The following is a 20,894-nucleotide window of genomic DNA, read 5'->3' as shown; positions in this document are numbered from 1 at the left end:
AAACGCCCCAGTGGCACAGCCGCGTGCACACAACTTGCCACAACCAGTCAACCAAGGAACCAACCAACAAACTGGCGAATGTTGCCATTACTTGGCGTTGGCGCATGTTGCTACTGCTACTGGCATTGCTCGCGCCATTCTTGTATTCTTTGTTGTTATTGTTCTTGTCGTTGCTATTATTATTATTGTTGTTGTTGTTATATTCGTTTCTGTTGTTTTGCTGGTGGTTAGCTGACTCCAATCTGCCGCGCTCAGCTCAGCTCAACTCAACTGAACTGAACTGAACTCGAGTCGACTCGGTATGCGACATGCGGCATAGCATGCCACTGTTGTGATTCGCTTCGACACACATGCATACACATTCATATGTATAGTATGTATATACGTTCACATGAATAGTCGTATGTTTGTATGTGGCGCATGGTCGTCGCAGTCGTCGGCGCGGCCAGGATATTTAGAAAAGCACCAAGGATAATGATTCAGTTTTGATTTAAATTCTGTTAGTTCGTCGTGCGACGTCTTGGCGTGTGGACGCTTCGATACGTTTTCGTTTCGTTCGAATTTGCTTATTTTTCGTGGTTAACATCGTTTAGCGAAACATTCCATTTGAACGCATTGTGCTTAAAGCAATTTAACACATCCACGTTATCGTCGGCACCGTCGCTGACACAGTGCTAGTGTGACTACAGACGTAATTGCCGTTTGTGTCTGGCCTCAATGCCGGGTATGGTGCAGTTGTGCGGGTGGTAGTATTTAATTGTAGCCTACAAGTTTGTTTAAAACACACGAGTCAGCGCGCTTTCAATTTCGTTGTGTTCAACTTGCGACGGTTGTTCGCCTACAATGCATACGCACTTGTAGAGTACTCGGATTGTGACATTGCTATTTCCGCACAAACTTAAGACGGCAAAGGCAAAGTGACGTTGTCTTTGATAGCCACTTGCCTTGTTTGCTAATGGACTAAGTGGATTCTTAACAGTGTGGTGATCATGTGTACCGTGGACGCATCTGCAACATTTCGTTTCTTTGTTTAGTTACGGATACGCGGGGCTTTTCGGCAAACATGACAATATGACAGCAAAACGCGACAAGGATTATGCTAAAAGTAAAACAACAACTGGTAATAAGAGTTTAACAATTTATGTGATTATGATTTTCTAAACACAAAATTGCAGTGATTGATAACGATAATGATAATGATAATGATCTCATTGATTATAATTGGTTTATTGTACTCGTTAAAATTATGGCATAAGACTTCAAAAATATTACATTTTCACATACATATTTCTGTGTCCTAACTACATAAGTGTGTTACATTCTTAGATTGAATATAATTTAGACCACTCTTTATACCCAGAACAGGGTATATTAAGTTGGTTACGAATTTTGTAACAGTCGATTTAGCCATGTCCGTCTATTTGTATATATAGTATGTCAACTAGTGCCTCAATTTTTTGAGATATCAATCAGAAAATTTTCACAAGTATTTTGCTTCTCAAAACGCTGCTCATTTGTTTAAACCGCCAATATCGGACCACTAGAACTATAGCTGCTATCTATCAAAATCCAGTCCTTGAATGGAAAACTTTTTTATTTGACGAGATATCTTCACGAAATTAGCAAGGATTATCAAAGAGAAGAAGAAATTGCTTAGATCGGACTACTATAGCATATAGCCATACAAACCGTCCAAAAACAAGATAAAGATCTTTTTATACAGATATGCCGTGAGAAATGCACCTCTCAATGCATTTTAACTTCTATGCTGCCGCGGCTAATGTGTTTTCTTATTTTTGTTTTTTTTTTGGGGTACCACTCAGACCGATTCAAGCTGATCACAAACTCCTTTCAATATGTACAATGTAAATGGGTTTGTTCATCTTCGGTATGACGAAAACGCATACTAACATCGTTGATCGTACGAAAACTTCGCCCAAATCATTCCATAGGTAGTATGAAAACTTGTAACATAGTATGTATAGTAGGTCGGATTGTGGTCATAAATGCTAATATTATTATTGGGGTGCATTTTTCAATTTAATTTATTTCTTGAATAAATAATTTAAAAATTTGTCCAAATTTTGTAAACCTTAAGACTGTGACATTCGTATAATATACTCTTCAATAAAAACAATATTTAACATATTTATTTAAAAGAATATGAAAATAGGTAGAGATTATGAGGAACACCTGGTGTGACAGCCTTAAAATGACGATTTTTGGGGCTTCTAAGCAAAATTATCTCTAAACAAAAATTACCCCCTAACAAAAAAAGGTATGTCCTGTCGAAATACGAAAAAATCGGGATTGATTTAGCAATCAATGTGGCTTTGACTTTTTACCTGCTTTCTTAAAGTATAAGTTAACTATCCCTCTTAATTTGATATAGTAAGGAATTTCTTACGGAAAGCTACTAAAATTATGTTATCTGCCACCGTAACCTAAAACAATGGCTCTTTTGGTCCTCACTCAGTACTTTTGTTGTCTTATATAAGTATAATATACACCATATCAGTATGATTTATCGTTCAGCATTTCTAAAAAACAAAAAAAAAACAAGTAAGGAAGAGTTAAGTTCGGGTGTCACCGAACATTTTATACTCGCATGATAAAGTGATAATCGAGATTTCATTATCCGTCATTTACATATTTTTCAAATACCGTATTTGTGTAAAGTTTTATTCCGCTATCATCATTGGTTCCTAATGTATGTATTATACAGAGAAGGCATCAGATGGAATTCAAAATAGCGTTATATTGGAAGAAGGCGTGATGTGAACCGATTTCACCCATATTTCGTACATGTCATCAGGGTGTTAAGAAAATATTATATACCGAATTTCATTGAAATCGGTGGAGTAGTTCCTGAGATATGGTTTTTGGTCCATAAGTGGGCGACGCCACGCCCATTTTAAATTAAAAAAAGCCTGGGTGCAGCTTCCTTCTGCCATTTTTCCCTAAAATTTAGTTTTTCTGACGTTTTTTGTTAGTCGGTTAAGCACTTTTAGTGATTTTCAACATAACCTTTGTATGGGAGGTGGGCGTGGTTATTATCCGATTTCTTCCATTTTTGAACGACTCTACAGAGTTTGGTTGACATAGGTATAGTAGTTTCCGAGATATGTACAAAAAACTTAGTAGGGGCGGGGCCACGCTCACTTTTCCAAAAAAATTACGTCCAAATATGCCCCTCCCTAATGCGATCCTTTGTACCAAATTTCACTTTAATATCTTTATTTATGGCTTAGTTAGGACACTTTATAGGTTTTCGGTTTTCGCCATTTTGTGGGCGTGGCAGTTAGCCGATTTGGCCATCTTCGAACTTAATCTTCTTATGGAGCCAAGAAATACGTGTACCAAGTTTCATCATGATATCTCAATTTTTACTCAAGTTACAGCTTGCACGGACGGACGGACAGACAGACATCCGGATTTCAATTCAACACGTCACCCTGATCACTTTGGTATATATAACCCTATATCTGACTCTTTTAGTTTTAGGACCTACAAACAACCGTTATGTGAACAAAACTATAATGCTCTCCTTAGCAACTTTGTTGCGAGAGTATAAAAACGAAACTCACAATCAGACTCACAATTAAACATCCAACTAATAGATCTTAAAATCGAGTTTAAAATAAAGTATGTTGAGGTCCTACTTTGGAAGAATTTATTTTTTATGACTTGTGGCAAAAAGTTTAAGCGAGAATTTTTGAAGCATGAGAAACAATAAAACTAATATATTACATCCTTTCAAGATTTAATTTCTTATTAGAATTAGAAGTGTTAGTAATGGAATACCAGTATCTTCTGTTCTGGAAATGCTTACTAGTAATGTCGAGTTATGTTCAAATAATCAATATTAGATAACTCTGTCATCAGGTGACATAATTGTTAGCAGAGTTCGGATATGTCGGAAACTTGAAAAATATCGAATAATCGTTACTTTTTGTAGAGTGTCTTACTCAGAAAATTACGTTAATTTACGTCGGTTGCGAAAGTTTTATAGTTCGGTCTAATTATAAGTAATCGTTTACCTGTTGTTCACGAATTACCTTCATTTTCACTTACTCACAACAGTATTTGTAGAACATAGACCAAAAAATTTCAGATCAATCAAGAGATTATATAGTTGTTTTGGAGAATAATTCTAATGTTACAAAGATGAATAGAAGTGTTCAAAATCTTGCTAATTGTGTCAACCTTATGCAAAAATTTTAATTCTGTAACTTACCGTCATGCCGTTTCCGTTTAAGAAGACTTTTCAGGTATTTAAACATTTTATCAAATATTAAATGTTTGAGTTATTTTAAAGAGTAAAATTAAACTCATTGAGTAGTACTACTAACTAATTTACTAACCTTTATTAACCGCGACGGCAATAATAAATGTATTTCTCTATTTGAGCTTTTTCAAATAATTGTGGATATTATGAGAAAGATTGGAAAAATGTTAACTCTTTTTCTCTTTCACTCCAATACATGATATACATTCTCTATCTTTATTAAATCTAATCTCATAATTCATTTAGTGTAGTTCGTAATAACTTAGCGGTCTTTGATTCTTTATATTATAGAATCTGAAGAAGATTTGATCTCAAGATCCATTCTTCTTTTGTGGTGTTGGTATCATAATTTTAAACAAGTAAGGAAGGACAATGTTTGGGTATAATCAAACATATCACACTCCTATAACTTGCCAGGACCAAAGCCATGGAAATACCTTAGGGTGCAAAGCGTCAACCAGAGGATCGGAATCTAAGCAATTACATATATAACATATATTTATACATATGCATATAACTCATACACTGACCACCATATTTGGCATAAGGTTTGTTAGAGTGACGAAAATAATTATATGTAGCACTATATGTGAATTTGGGTTATTCGTAAACCAATTTCACATATTTTTAACGTTCAAATATAATATATCTAATATTCTACGTTCAGTTAATTTTGACGAAAGTTTGAAGATCTTATATTAGGTCTACAGAAGATGGCATTGACCCGATTTTATCTATTTTTATGGCAATACTACACGCAATTAAAAGGCTCCTCACCTACAATCACCAATCACATGGAATAAAGTCAAACGGGTATTCAAAAAACGTTATATTGGTTATATAGAGGTTAGGTCAACTTTACACCCAATTTTATCCATTTTAGGCCCAAAGATACACTGTTATGAGTAAAACACGCTCTCTCAATTGTAACTAATTGCCCTGACAGACGACAGCGCTAATATGCATTAGCGGGCCGATATATTTTGGTATAAAGTCACCCGAAAGTTCGAAAATCTTTATATTAGGTATGTAATGAATAATTTTCTCTGAATTTCAATTATATATCTCACATATTGACCGATATTTTCTGTCAAAAGTCAACTATAAGTACTGGCGTCCGAATATTCGGCACCTAGAGGATTGCACACTATCGATAAGAGTTCTTATAAGAATTATCTTAGCGTATTTGGTAATTTTTGCTTAAACGATTTGAGAGATATGTACATTAAACGTATTAGATTCACACGCCCAATTTTTTTTTAAATATTTATACCACTGGTGCCCCTTACTACTGCGATCCTCTGTGCCGAATTATAGTTCAATATCTTAAGTTTTTACTTTAATGGCGTTTTGTGGGCATGGCGGTGATCCGATTACGCCCATCTAAGAACTCGTCCATACTTTTTTAAATAAACTAATATATATATGAAGTTTCATTACGATATCTCAATTTTTACTGAAGTTACAGCTTGCAAGGATGGATAGACAGGCAGCCAGTCACCCGGATTTCAACTCGTCTCATCATCATGATCATTTATATATACATACAGTGTGACAAAAATGTACCCGGAAATTGTAAATAAAAGGCAAAATATTTAATTATTCATCAATATTTTTTTTTGTCACCTTCTAAGTAATCCCGACCAGATGTAATACAAGTATGCCAACGATTATTCCAGTCTTAGAAACACTTTCCATAAGCATTTTTTGTGATGACCTTCAGCTCCTTAAGTGATTTTTTTTATCTCTTCCATCGACTGAAAGCGGGTTCCATTTCAATTATTGTTGACTCGTTTGCATGTCAAAACTCATAAACCCATGTTTCATCGGAAGTTCTGATGCTTTTCATGAATGTGGGTTGGGAATTCACACAATCAAGCAAGTCCAAAGAGACCTGTTTACGGTACTCCGTTTGGATTTTTATCCAGCTTCATCGGGAGGATTCGAGTAAGAGGAAGTTGACTGCCTTTGAAGGCTTTGTACCACTCGTAGGCATGTGTCTTTGATAAAACTGCATCACCCTAAGCAATCGCGACGATTCCGCACACAATATTTGGTTAGAAATACAAAATTTGAGACAAATTCTTGTTCGATATTTTTATCCATTGTAAATCTGAGATATAATTCAATTACATTTTCCGGATGCTTTTTTGTTACAATGTGTATAACGCTATCGATCGATCGATTAGTTTTAGGTGATACATACAACCTTTAAGTGAACAAAACTATTATACTCTGTAGCAACATGTTGCAACAGTAAAAAATTTAGTGGCTTTGATGTTAGAGGCTGCTTCTTGTTAATTTTGGATTTCTGAAACCGAAAATGATAGTAAAATTTCCCAGCACGTAAGATTTTTTGTGTTGTAGCCAAAGGGTGTATGGGTCAAGCAACCACCATTTATTGAAGTGACGAACCTAATCTAAGGAAACGTCGGTATACCTATACAATATATAGTACATATATCTAAATGATCAGCTGAATGACGAGCTGGGTCGATTTCGCCATGTGGGTCTATCCGTCTGTTTGTCTGTATATATACGAGCTAGTCCTTCGTTTTTTGAGATAACGATCTGAAATTTTGCATACGTTCTTTTACCGAAGAGACACTTTCTTTCAGAAGCCAAGAAATACGACATATGATGACGTCTGGTTCAACGTCTTCTTTGCATGCGGGAATATTAAATTAACTTTCAATGGAATTTAGTTTATTTATTGGTTTTGGGCAGAGATCTTGAATATGCAGCAGCAGGAAGCAGGACTATTAGTTTCTTTTATTAAATATGCTTATAAGAATTTCTGAGGATAATTAGAAAATATATACATACTAGTGGATCCGGCCACGCGTTGCTGTGCTATACATTTTACACTATTATTCATATATTAAATTAATAATACAGTGAAAAATTTATTTACGAATAAAGGCGAAAGCATTTGAGTAACGAAATAACGAATTTAAGGCTGCTTTCTCAATGTCTGGTTACCAGCCCCTCTTTCCAGTTAATAGAGTTGTTCGCTTAATACAATAGATTGTACTTAATAAGCATCAACTAATTGTGGGACCGACCAATGTGTATGGTTAATGGAGATATCCAATTAATAGAGCGTTCATTTCATAGAGCCTTCACTGTATTTTATTTTATTATTTATGAATTATTTTTACTATCCTATCTTCTAAGTTTATTCGAACTGGACACAGTGTGCTAAATTTTTCTCAAATCGGTTCAGTAGTTTAGGTGTCCATCGCGGACAAACGACGTGACACATAATTTTTATATATAAAGATGTACATATGTATATATGTATATGTATATACATTTTCTTCCGTCTATTCATGTTATCGCATATAATTTTGTAGAGACCTCTCATAAAAAAAGGATACAGTGAAACCTTACTACTGGATAGGAAAGATAGATTTTATACCATTCGAACATCGATTTGTGTGTGAAGAGGTTTAATAAATTTGCTCAATACGCATTTTTTATGAATACTTTTTTAACACTACTTTTAATTGTTAATTTCAGGAACAGGATTTTCTGCGTCAGCATCTACAGGTGCAGTAAAATCAATAGGTCTAGTCACATCATCACAAAATGTAACATCATCTCAGGACATTACGAAACGAACAAACAAGCCACTTATGGAAAAGCGACGACGTGCACGTATCAATCAAAGTTTGGCCATACTAAAGGCACTGATTTTGGAATCGACAAAGAATCAGTCAAAAACCACAGATGGACAAACCAAACACACGAAATTGGAAAAAGCTGATATACTCGAATTAACAGTGAGACACTTTCAACGGCACCGAAATCTCGATGACACAAGTAAGCAAAATGCTCTTATTTTATATTTTCATGCTTTTATTTTTCAATTGTATACCTTTGTAGCCATTAATAAATACAGAGCCGGATATACGGACTGCGCTAGAGAGGTTGCACGTTACTTGGCTACGCCCGAACCTCCACCTTTGGGAAATATTCCTTCGCTGTCGGAACCGGGGTCAAAAGCACGGCTTTTACGACATTTGGACCAATGTATTGCTGAAATTGACATTGAGATATGCCCACATTCCACAGCGACATATGCCGACAGTCCATCCAGCAGTTGTTACGATATCAACACTGCGCCAAAGAAACCGTAAGTTTAGCATTCTTTTATAACATTTATCTTATTAAGACGATTTGTAGTCTCTCCTAAAACTGTCATATTAAAGCATTACTTTTTTACTTTTTTCAGTCAACCGGACGATAACTCGTTGGACTATAGCAGCCAAGACTCAAACCCATTAGATTTCAGTAAAGCCGCCTCGAATGTTTTAACATCCAAAGCAAATTTTGTTAGTCCTACTGGGACGCCCGTAGCACATTCCACAAATTCACCCTGTTCGGAGCGCCTAGGTTCACAAGTAATTCTATGCGATATTTTTAAGGTCACATGCAATAACTTTCGAATTATTTTTCTGCACAGGATGAGAACAATAATCCCGATGGTCCTCAGGGTAGTGCAGGATCAAGTAGAAGTGATGCAAGTATGCGGCCAATGATTTCTGCTGGCGATATACCGAATGTAATCGATATCAATGCTGTGCAGAACTTTGAAGAACGCAGTAAAGTGAGAAAGCGTCTAATAAATTATCCGATCCAAAAACCTTAATAAATTAAATATCTATACCTTTATTTACCTAGCTGTGTTCAAATGTTTTGGACACATACAAACATCTTAAAGTAAATGACCCAACAGGGATCCTTGTACTTCCTCCACACTATGTTCAATTAGCAGCAGCCTTGGGTCTAAATACCCATCCTGTCATGGATGCAATTACCACTCGCACAGACTTCGAACGGCTGATCGAAATGAATCACGTGCCTCCATTGTCAGCTCAAATTGCCGGCAAACTTAGCACATATGGATCTCTACCCGGTGCTTTAGAGGCCGCACATGCCGCTGCTGCCTATGCAGCTACTACTATGGCTGCAAAAGAAAATGGTATGCCGGCTGCTAGTACAGCATCGCCAGTGATTAGTAACATCAATATGGAACGTCCTGCTTCTGTGCTCTCTAATGCAACTTCTGTTGCTTCAACCTCTGTGAGCTCTATGACATCAACCGATTCGCAGAAGAATGCCACACAACAGCAACATCAGCTAGCCCGCTTAGATGCTAGTGCAATATCGACAGTAGAAGCAGCACAATTGAACATGGTTAGCAATCCTCTTTCGGCAAATATTGCAGCTGCAGCAGCAGCAGCCGCCCAACACCAGTTGCATCTACTGCGGCCCAATGAAGCTCTAGCAAGGCAAGAGCAACAGCCGCAGGATGAAAATATGTGGAGGCCATGGTGAGCAGTGCAAATATGAAGATTACTTCAAATGCAGAATTCAAAGCTTCAAGCGCGTGACATTGTAAATACCAAAGATTTCTTATATATAAGCATCTTCATATATTTGAAGTTAGGGACATGTGTAAATTATAAACAAATACGTTTTTGTTAATTATTTAAAGACGTTTCGAACAGTCTTATATATTATTAATTGCATATATTGCTACATTCTTATCACAAAAGTTAATCAGCGCTGTGCATTACATGAAAATGGTAAGGCAGCATCTTTCCCAGGAATTCGTTTGGATAATATTATATTCTTTTTATTGCTATATTTTTTAAAGTATAACATACTTATTAAACAACTCGAAAGGTTAGAGATTAGTATGCACAAAACACAATCAGTTCGAGTGAAATTACATCACTAATTATTTTCTTCATGCGAAATTTTAATATGCCTCTTGTCCCTTTGATTGTTTCGTTGGCTGTGTGGCATGTAGCGTCGCCTTGTTGGGACCAATGGTCGTCCACATCAATATCCTCCAATTCAAGCACGAAAAATCACAATAATGGCGTTCATTCCGGTCTTCTCCGATACTCTGCTTTACAGCAGCGATATTTTTCGGTCCTCATTTGGCGAAGTCTCTGAGGCTGCACGTTATCCAGTCTGTTCATAATTAAACAGCAGACCAAACTGTGTACAAATCAAGTACCACCTGTCAAAAAGACCAACTCCGAAAAAGATATTGCCTCATCGAAAACCACACATCTAAAAAGAAAACAGCCGTTACCTAATATAAAAACTTCAAACTTCCGGTTGCCTTTATACCAAATGTATCGATCTATTAGTAAGATGACTTAGCAAAATTATGAGTAAAATCATGTAAAATGGTCCAAGATATGTACTACATACTTATATTGATTTCTGTTATTCCTGCAGACTTAATGCCGACTATGTCTGTCAGTATGTTGTGAGTTATCTTCATAAAATTGCAAGAAAACATATTCCACAGTATACTTGAGTCATGTTCAAAGTTAATGCAGTCAGTCCAGACCCCAATACAATACAAATATAGTGATTTCTTTCTAGCTGACTTAAAACCATTTATGTTGGTCAATATACTCGTATGTGACATTTCAATGAAATGTATATGTTTTCTTAAACAGAATGTGGCTTAGCCCTTCATATGAATGAAATCGGCATAGACCATGATTAAATACCCTTATTCCCAATATATTGATATCCATTTCTCTAATTGACTCCTTCCTCATTTTTGCCGAAAATATTCAATTTAACAAGCAATAACAGAAGGTATTTCTTCGCTTTTGATCCCTGAAAATTGCGAGAGTATAAACAGTTGGGTTAACACGAACTTAGCACTTCATCATTTGTTGAATATTGCATTTTTGTATAACCTGATCTTCTTAAAATTATGCCAATTATGCGATCAAATGAAAAAAATGTGTAGTTCCACTTTTCTTGCATTTTTTTTTGCATTGTAATCTCTTAATCACCGCAAATGTGAACAGAAATTCGTACTTAATCTAAAAGCTTTATTTAATCGGATGTCATCATTTCGTTCGAATCAAGTTAACTGATTCATTTCCTTTGCTTTCATTAGCTATCAACTACACTCGTGGCCACGCAAACCTTACCACTTTACTTTCTTAAATTTTTTTCGGACTTTTTCGTTCGTTCGGGATTTTCTTCAATTTTTTTTTTAAGTAAGCATAAGTGAACTAAATTACATATATTATCTAATTATAATTATAGCTTTTTAATTTATTACGTTTAATGAGTAAAACACAAAAGTTAAGTTTAGCTTTTCTGTGCTTATACAAAAGCGGCCGATTTTATTGTTTTTAAAGTATCACACCTATTAAATACAAAATTAATTTCAAATATAGTGTAAATGAAATTAAATTAAAAAAATGAGAAATATTATTTTTTCATCGCATGTCAATCTCTTACATTTCGAGCTCATTTTGTAAAGCTCACTATCTTTCAATTCATTTATCTAAAGCTGAATGTGTTTTGTTTTTAATTTTTAATATTTTTGATTATTAACATGTCATTAACTTATTTCTAAATAAGAAATTTCTATATCGCAAAAAGTACCGCTATAAAATGTAGACAAATATGCACAATACTTGAGTGGTAAGGTTTGCGTGGCCACGAGTGTACAGGACCATCAAGATCAGATAATCTATGATAACTGGCAATAATATATATATATATAATAACAGAGCAAAACTAATATCTATTTGAATAAGTTGAGAAAAATTTGTATAAAGAAATTTTTTATGTATATTTCTGGTTATGTTATGGCTTAGGTCCGATTTGGTAAATGGATATAATTTGTGAATTGTAGCTGTAATCTTTTGTGACTCACTGTAGACTATGTTTAGAATTAAAAATAAAAAACATAAATATATATAAATTGTATGTACATATGAGTATTAATTAAATTATAAATGTGTTATATTATTGTATATGATTAATTATTATGAATAAGCAATTTTTTGTTAAAAATCACCAAAGAATACGTTATCTGATTTATAGTTACATGTACATACATATGAACATGTATTGGCATAATTTATAATTATAACAATCTAACTGTAAATGACTGTCGCTTTATGTTAAATATTTTTTTCAAAAAACTTTCTAATCATATATGTATGTATAAATATACTATATGTACATATGTATAGATTAATTGAAATCACTTGCTGTTTTTTTTATTAATTTTAAGTTTAGCAGCTATGTATTATATGTGTGTAGTATTGATATCTGAAAGATAAAGATACTTACAAAATACAAAGACATATATGAATAAAGGGTTTGTTTACAAATATGTTATTAACAAGCTAGACTATTTAGATTTGTATTTACATATAAACGTACCAGTGCCAAAGAGACTAGTACATAAAATAGATATAGTCATACAAATACATATACACAACTTTAGTTGCGGCATACTAGCATAAACATATGTATGTGTATAAGATATAAAATTGAATGTATGTAATATAAATAAAATAAATCATATTTGTCCAAAAAATTATAAACAAAATTGTTGCAATAGTAATGTTGAAAAGCGGCTTCTAAAAGGGATAAACGTGAAAATTGGAAGGTAGCATTGGCTTTGTGAAAAGAAATCAAAAGTTTTTAGGCTGTTACCTTGTATTTTGGACGGGTTTTACTTGTTTCGTCATCTTTTAATTTTTTAAATCAGGATTGTAAATTTTTTAATAAAAAAAAATTGTATTAAAAATTAGATTATCAATTACTAGCTTCTTACCCGCGGCTTCGCCCGCAGTGGAGCCATTAAATAAGTATGAGAGATAAAGAGTAAGGGTATAATAATAGAAATGAGTCCAAATGATAACTAAATTTTATTGCTTGGCTGAGATCAACAATTTTTAAAAATTACTACAGACAATGAAGTTTCAACACCTTAAAATATTCGTTTTGAAATGCAACAACAAATGTTGAAAAATATTTCACCGTAACAAAAATAAATAATTCTGAATTCTAACAATTTAAAAAAATAAAATACAAAGTATTAATCTAGGATATTTTTGTAGATAATGTTTTAATTTTTCCATTCGTGTGCAAATATGTGTAAATTCTGGGCATTAGGCACACGTGAACAGGCTACATAAAGTTGACCATGAGAGAAGCATGGGTTTTCTAAATGCACTCCTGCTACCTGTAATGTTTGTCCTTGTGCCTTGTTTATAGTAACAGCAAAGCTAAGCTTGCCGGGAAACTGAACCCTTTTAAATTGGAATAGAAGGTCAGTGGGAATAATTGGTATCCGAGGTATTATATCACTATTTCCCTTACCGGCACCTGTTAAAAAAGTAGCACCAAGTACATATGTATATTCTGTCCCAATTTTGTTATCCGAAACTTTGTTCCATTACATAGCCGAGGAGCATCTAGATTTCGCATAAGCATTACTGGTACATTTAGTTTCAATTGAAGTTTATGTGACGGTACACTCGATAGTTCAAGGGAATTTAAAAACTCCACAGGATATGAAGTACTTATTTCCGTATCTATAATTGTATAAATTGACAAATATGCCTTCATTTCTCCTTGAACCCCGTTTAAAATGTCTGTGTTGATCCTATTAACAATTTCATTTCTTGGTGCTAATATTGCTCATGCACACAACCACTGATCACTACACAAATTTTGTTGCAATTCCGGAAAAACATTAGCAATGATATCCACATCACTTTCTACTAAATTAAAAAATTCTCTTGACAGTAATATATAGCCTTCAACGTCAACATCTAAACAACCATCACCAATTTTCAACATTTCTGCGCAAAGTCCTGAATCCACGTCATTATGAAGATGCACTCTCATATTCGTTTTCAGGCGGAGTTTTTCAACTGTCGACTATAAGCGTGATGATTTAATACACACGATTTTTTGACCAGAAATTTTTTTTATCTTTTTTAAAATTTTTTTTAATATAAAGTACCCTATTTTACTTCTAATACCTTCAGGAGTATATCGTCACCTGAAATGCAAAATAACGTAACAACATTTTCGGAATTTTACAGTGGCATGAATGAAAAACGAAATAAAATGGAACATGAGTGAAGAAAAATTTTAATATTGGTTAAAAATGGTTTATATCTGAGGGCAGAACCTGAAAAAGTTGGACATATGTAATATTATGAATGCAATTTAAAGTAGTGAATCATAATCAATAAGACACTCAATTTCGAATTTTTTGATGATACGTTATTTTGCATTTTAGGTGACGATATGTACAAAGTTTCATGATGATCGGTTAAGTAGTTTTTGCGTGAAAGCGTAACAAACAAACTTACATTCGCATTTATAATATTATTATGATTCTAACATCTTGGGTTAAACATAAAATATTAAATTTTTAGTCTTGTGAATTTTGAATTAAAAATTTAAAAATATATTTTGAATAAAAAAATTTAATTTTGAAATTTTTAGTTTTTAATTTAATATTAAAAATTATATTTTTAACCCCTAAATCAGAATTTGAAATTTATAGAATATAAAACGTTTGAATTTGTAAGCTTGCTGACCAGTGCTCTAAAGTTTCGGAGATGATGGGCCAGTGCAAACTCTAGTTCAAAATAATAGTATGCCAACTCAAAAAATTTTAATTCTAAAAAAAATTCTTTTTTAATTTGGAATTATATGCTTGGGAATATTTTTTTATTTTATTTGTAATTTTATTTTTCAATCTGGTATTTGAGATTAAAAAATAAATTTTTAATTCGGTTTTCGAGATTAAATTTTTTTCCAATACCATATTTGGGATTACATTTTTCAATACGGCGTTGGGATTAAAAATTAGTTTTAGATATGATTTTGGGGATTACAAAATTAAAAAAAAAATCAAGTGTTAATTCTATGGTTTAAATACATAATTATAATTTGATTATGAAAATATTTTTAATACCGATGAGAGATAATATTATCATCTGTGTTTCAAACGGCTGTGTGTGTATTAAAATGTCAAATTCGAGTGCCAGACAAAAATAAAAAACAGGTATAAAAGATCTAAAAAGCTAAAGCTAAAATATCCTAATTATATATTCGTCATTAAAAATTTCGCGATAAGAACTTTCTATACATGTAAAGCTAGAACGCTGCGGATAAATTAAGCAGAGTTCAAAGACTGCTGAAGTTAAATTATTTGGAATATTTGTAGTATCAAGTACTCCGCATGGTGTAAAAATCAAAACAATGTTAGTTAAGTAAATTCCTTTAAATAACAAATCATAGAAACTTATGTGTATTCTACCCATCCGTTTAAGTAACGCATGCGTTTTCGCGAATTATGAAGTTTCAGCTTTAGTTTTAGCCGAGACGAATTCAGACTCAATTCAAATCGAATTCGCCTTAGCCGTTGCAACTAATTATTGTGAAAAATGTCTTGCGAGAAGCAAAACGTAAATTTATCGTTTTCAAGTGTGCTATATCATTGTCGATTTTGAATGCGGAATAAGCTCCATTGTGATCGCTGTTAGCAGCATATGTAACTATGTTTAGTGGAAAGAAAGTAAGTTATCAGTGTTATATAACAGAACATGTAGCAACCCAAGATAATGCTTCGTTTATTACACCCAAGGTAAGGATTCGTGAACGCACTTTTTGTTTCTTTATGCTCTTCACCAACTTTTGCGTAAAATGTAAAAATTTGCAATTTGAATTTTAGATATTATATTTAACAGGATCAGCTCCAAGGAATGATCGCACTTCTTGGGGCGAAATATCATAAAATCAGTTGTTGTTGTTGGCGATTAAACCGAAGCAGATTTGGCCATGCTCCCCTCTCTGTCTATTTGTATATACATATGTATGTATGTACGTACACAAACTAGCTTCTTGGTTTCGATACAAAATTTTGCACACGTCCTTTTTAAACCGCTGTCATACAAACTGACTGGCCAAAATCACTCCCTTGTGAAACATTTTTATCTGACGAAATTTATTCAAGAAATTTAACATGGATATTGTCCACGGTACAATCTCCGACGAAATTGTACTTATTGTCCTATAGCTCATAAGTGCCATCAAAAATTACCGATTAAAACCCAAATTCTTGTATGCAAAACTTGTTTGTTTGTGAAGGGTACAAGCGAAGTTTTCTTTTTTATTTATTAATTATATTATTAACTGCTCTGCGGTTACGTACCTTTGACGCAAATTATGCAACAAAATTTTCAATTGTTAAATAAAAAATAAAACGTCCTTTCGCTATGCGCTCGCAGAAAGTCTGAAGCACAGCCCGGAAAGATGTGAAAGTTTGCGCATATATATAAATGAATAATAAAAATATAGTTAATATTAATATATGTATATTTTTAATACTTGTGAATGTATAATAAAATTAATACATCCAATAATATTGAAATAATGAATTAATTAAATATGTTTATGAAGGTAACAGCGTACAAAGAATTAAAAGAAATATTTTAATTATTTCTTATTGGCAAATCTTAAGTTTGCTTTGTATAAAACTTGTGGAGTTTTGTATAAATAATTACGTTAATGATGTCCAATATAATTATACAAAAAAATAGGCTCGCAAAATATACGCTCATTTCGGATATGATATTAAATAATCACAACTAACTATTCAAATGATTTAATGCATATATCTTGCCTACTTGTATGATTGGAGTATAATTCCTATCTATCTTGAAGAAATATAATAAATTTATAAGGAATTTTATTTGTTCTTAAATGTCGTTAGTGATTTTCGGGGCGCAGACTGGCGTTGACGCGCTAAAAACGTCTGCCCCTGTCCCATTAATAAAGCCAGTTTAGCATCAATTGCATCACGTTGTGCATTTACGCCCAATCTGAAAAATAAAACATCAAAACACAGGTTAACAAAACCCAATACAAATAAAACAAGTAAGTATATCAAAAGACCTGTAGAAAGCCGTTGTCATTAATTGCTCCTCCAACGTACTCATTCCTGCTTTTGGTTCTTCTTCAGAATCCTGCGACCGCTCAAGCAGATTTACATCGATAACTGTAAAAAAGAATTTTTTTATTGAGTCAATCAGCTCGAAATTAGCATACCATTGGCAAGTCGTGGATCAAGACTTTTTATTATTTCCTTTGCTTTATCCACACATTTTCTGTATTTCGCATCACAAGCCAAAAGATCTTGTTCACGAGTGGTGAGTGTATTTTCCAACTGTGTTATCTTATTTTGCAAAGACACATTTTGAGAAACTGATTCCTCTAATTGTAAAGCTGAAAATAGGATTTTTAATTGTTAAAAACAAAATTATTACTCGCAAAGTAATGTGTTGTACTTTACTTTTTTGTTCATTTAGTTCCATTAGTTGCTTAATTTGCTTGCCAAATTCAAACCTGATATAAATAAGAACAAGAAAAATCATTAACTTCGGTTGCTTCGAAACTATAATACCCTCACAAATAAAAGAGTTTCCATACAAGAAGTTCATTTACATCTTTCAGTTTATATGGAAGCTATGTATATCCTATAGAGGACCGATCTGAAACATTTGTTCGGAGATTGTAGGGTTTCTTTGGACAATAATCCGTGCTAAATTTCAAGAAGATAGCTCGACAAATAAAAAAGTTCTCCATACAAGGCTTGATTTTGATCGTTTAGTTTGTATGACAGCTGTTACAATAGCGATTGATCAAAACTATTTGCTCGTAGATCGTAGATCGACAAATGAGCAGCTTCCTAAAGAGAAAAGGTCGTGTGCAGAATTTCAGATCGATATCTCGAAAAGTGAAGGACTAGTTTGCGTATATACAGAGAGGCCGACATACTTGGATAAATGAATGGGTTGTCAAGATGCTTATTTATATAAGTGTATATTTAAAAGTTTACAAAGTTTGCTTCTGTGTTATGCAAACTTTATTGCCCTGTCCAGGATATAAATATGTATATAAAGAAGACTTGTGAGGGTATAAACAGAACTTACTCTTTGAGATTTGGATCTCCACTCTGTGAAGCATGCGACAGTGATAGTATCCGTTCATTGGCTAACTTCAATTGTTCGCGTAAATTATCATTGCGTTTATTTGCATCATCCAAAAGTTGCTATATACAAGATATTTTCATTGCTGAATGGTTGGAATACTGCATATGTTTACTTACCGTTAATGCCGTTTGGCCACCTTGACCTTCACGCAAAGCTTTATTTTCCAATTCCAAACGGTGTACCTTTTCTACAAGTGCGGTAGGTTGTAGTTCTTTAGACATTGTATTTCCATTCAGGCCTTGAATAATAAATTTGTGATTAAAAAAGAATGAATGTAATTTATAATGGAGTTTTAAATTGTAGTTTTACTTACTTCCAGAACTTGTCGAGAGTTGCCCACATTTGAGTTCGTCTAAAGCTTCTCGAAGATTATCCCGCTCTTTAAGTAAACTTTCCTTGGCACGTTGCAATGCACAAATATTGCTTTCAAGATTTTTATTATCAAACTCTAATTTAACATTTTTACTCATTTCTCCATCAAGTTGTGTATGCAGGTCTTGAATCTGCAGCCAAGAAATGTTTTATATTCCTTATACATATGTACATATACATATATATGTATATATATACTAAGAATTAATGTAGTATATAGCAAACCTTATTTTTGAAAAGTTCCACTTGTCCCTTAAGTGTTGCAGATTTTTTAGCATCTTCTTCGAATTGCACTATTTGCTGTACATAGTCAGCACTTCTTTCTTCTAATATTTTAATATGCTTTTTTAAATCGTTATACTCTTCCAAACGTTTTTTGTAAGTGTCTAACTGTATTTCACATTCTTTTAATTTATCATTTGATTCTCTCAATACGTCAACTTCATCTTTCAGTTGCATTAATTCCGAAGTACTTTTCTAAATATAAAAAATATTGGAAATATAATTTTTTTTTAAATTTCAATAGTATTACTTACGGTAAGTTCATCGATTCGCTGTTGCATGGTTTGCATTTCTTTTTCCTGCTGTTGAACTTTTAATTTTAAATCTTCTCTAGTGGCATCTGACTGTAAGAGTTCTTCTTTCATTCGGTCGAGTTGTCGCCTAAGTTCGGAATAGCGTACAGATCCTGCTTGCACAGGCCCGATAGAAACTCCATCGTCTCCAATTTCAGATTTTGAAGACTGTAGATGCTGAATTTCAAGCTGCAGTTTTGCAAGCTCTTGTTGCATGTTCGATTTTTCTTCTATCAGCAATAGATTCTAAAAGTTACATTTTGTGTTAAAATTTGGCTGAAAATCGGTGGGGAGATAGCTTAGAATCTGAGGCCGAGCATATGATACTTTTTATCTCTTTGTGTTAAAAATCAATTCAATTCATATATACAAAAATTATATTTCATATCATAAGCATATATAATTACTTTAAAAAAAATATATGTAATAATAATAACTACACATAGCTACTGCAAGAGTACAATAATTTTTATATACATATATTCTGATTGTTTCTACCGAACAAGGCGGTTTTGTGGCGAAATAACTAAAATAAATAAAATCACTTATATGTTACAAAATGAAAAAATCGATAAAATATATTTATGCTTATGCTTAATAACAAATCGAAGAAAATTAGCATCAATCATTTTTGAAATTGGAAGTAATCCACGGGGTCGTTCGAACACGGAAAATAACGTTTTTGTTTTTATTCATAAATATATTTTGACTCTATTGAATATTTAATATATAACTTAGCCAAAGCAAAGCGAGGAGGTTGTTCTCTAGTTAATTATTAAAAAAAGAATATACCTTTTTTTCTGCTTCGAAACATTTTTGAGCCAATGCGTCTCTTTCTTCCTGTAAAATTTTATTATCAAAATTTGTTATGCTTTGCGACGTGCGCGAAGGGAAATCTCCCTGCCATGTCGACTCCAGATCTTGTAAAGCACGCATTATATTAGCTTGCAATGATTCTTCCAAACACATAATTTGTCGAATATAATCTTGCCCTGCGCCACAATTAACAGCACATCCAAGGATAAGTTGTAGCAGACGCTCTAATTCACCAGCATCACATTTTTCAGCAATACGCTGAGCATCGGGGCGTGCAAAGTCCGCAAGTGAGTAACTTAATACGTCACTATAATAATCATACACTCCTTCAACAACCTTTTTTAAATTACTCATCTTTAAACGCCAATTGATGCCCGAATTAATTTTCGATAACCACGAACCTAAAATATCAGTCAATATAATATTGTATACTTTATTTTAATAATTACAGACCAGTGAAAACGTCCGGAGCAAATTGATTTAATGCCTGCGCGAGGGCTACTCCATCCGATAGTTCCTCTAAAAATATAATTAAAAATGTGTATATGTATGTTTAAATCATCTGTGTTTAGAAATTGACATTACTTTCTATTTAGTATTACTCGTCTTACCTAAATTGGAATGCGGAGCTGTTAAATTGAGGGTTTTAAACCATTCAATTAAACTTTGACACATATCACCCCTTTCCATTATATTTTCTTCACTAAATTTATCAAAACAAATTGCAACAAAAAAAGATATTAAAATAGAAAGAAGTTTTCCTGTGAAACAGCTGCAAGAATATCGATAGAATCAACATCACCAACTTATTATCAGAAAAATCGATAATAAATTCAACAATATCTAAGACGGTTCGAAACTTGACTATGAAACTATTATCGACACTACCTTTCTGGTTTGAAACTTGACTACACAATAGATTTCTACTACCTTGGCTAAATGACACACGTGTTTCTTTTTTCATTCCGATCGTTC

The 20,894-nt window shown here is 33.2% G+C and overlaps 2 protein-coding genes across 2 annotated transcripts; one reads left to right on the top strand and one right to left on the bottom strand.

Annotated features, from left to right (window-relative positions):
• Window positions 1-518: 518 nt before the first annotated feature.
• On the top strand, window positions 519-11,316 carry LOC120769055 (hairy/enhancer-of-split related with YRPW motif-like protein). The gene is made up of 6 exons (XM_040095904.1): window positions 519-1,120; window positions 7,811-8,113; window positions 8,177-8,426; window positions 8,526-8,694; window positions 8,757-8,900; window positions 8,975-11,316. Exons 1-6 carry the CDS (start codon window positions 1,072-1,074, stop codon window positions 9,629-9,631), a joined length of 1,572 nt encoding a protein of 523 aa, XP_039951838.1. The 5' UTR covers window positions 519-1,071; the 3' UTR covers window positions 9,632-11,316.
• A 5,228-nt stretch (window positions 11,317-16,544) lies between these two features.
• Window positions 16,545-20,685, bottom strand: LOC120768592 (protein hook). The gene is made up of 12 exons (XM_040095353.1): window positions 20,531-20,685; window positions 20,373-20,438; window positions 19,896-20,320; window positions 19,065-19,349; window positions 18,754-19,005; window positions 18,470-18,659; window positions 18,273-18,394; window positions 18,097-18,215; window positions 17,457-17,509; window positions 17,213-17,389; window positions 17,060-17,162; window positions 16,545-16,986 (listed from the first exon to the last, which is right to left on the bottom strand). Exons 1-12 carry the CDS (start codon window positions 20,607-20,609, stop codon window positions 16,854-16,856), a joined length of 2,004 nt encoding a protein of 667 aa, XP_039951287.1. The 5' UTR covers window positions 20,610-20,685; the 3' UTR covers window positions 16,545-16,853.
• Between the last annotated feature and the right edge of the window lie 209 nt (window positions 20,686-20,894).

This window comes from Bactrocera tryoni, chromosome 2 (genome assembly GCF_016617805.1).
Source record: "Bactrocera tryoni isolate S06 chromosome 2, CSIRO_BtryS06_freeze2, whole genome shotgun sequence".
NCBI lineage: Eukaryota > Metazoa > Arthropoda > Insecta > Diptera > Tephritidae > Bactrocera > Bactrocera tryoni.
Note: the sequence above shows the minus strand (reverse complement) of the source record. Positions and strands in the feature narration are given on the sequence as shown.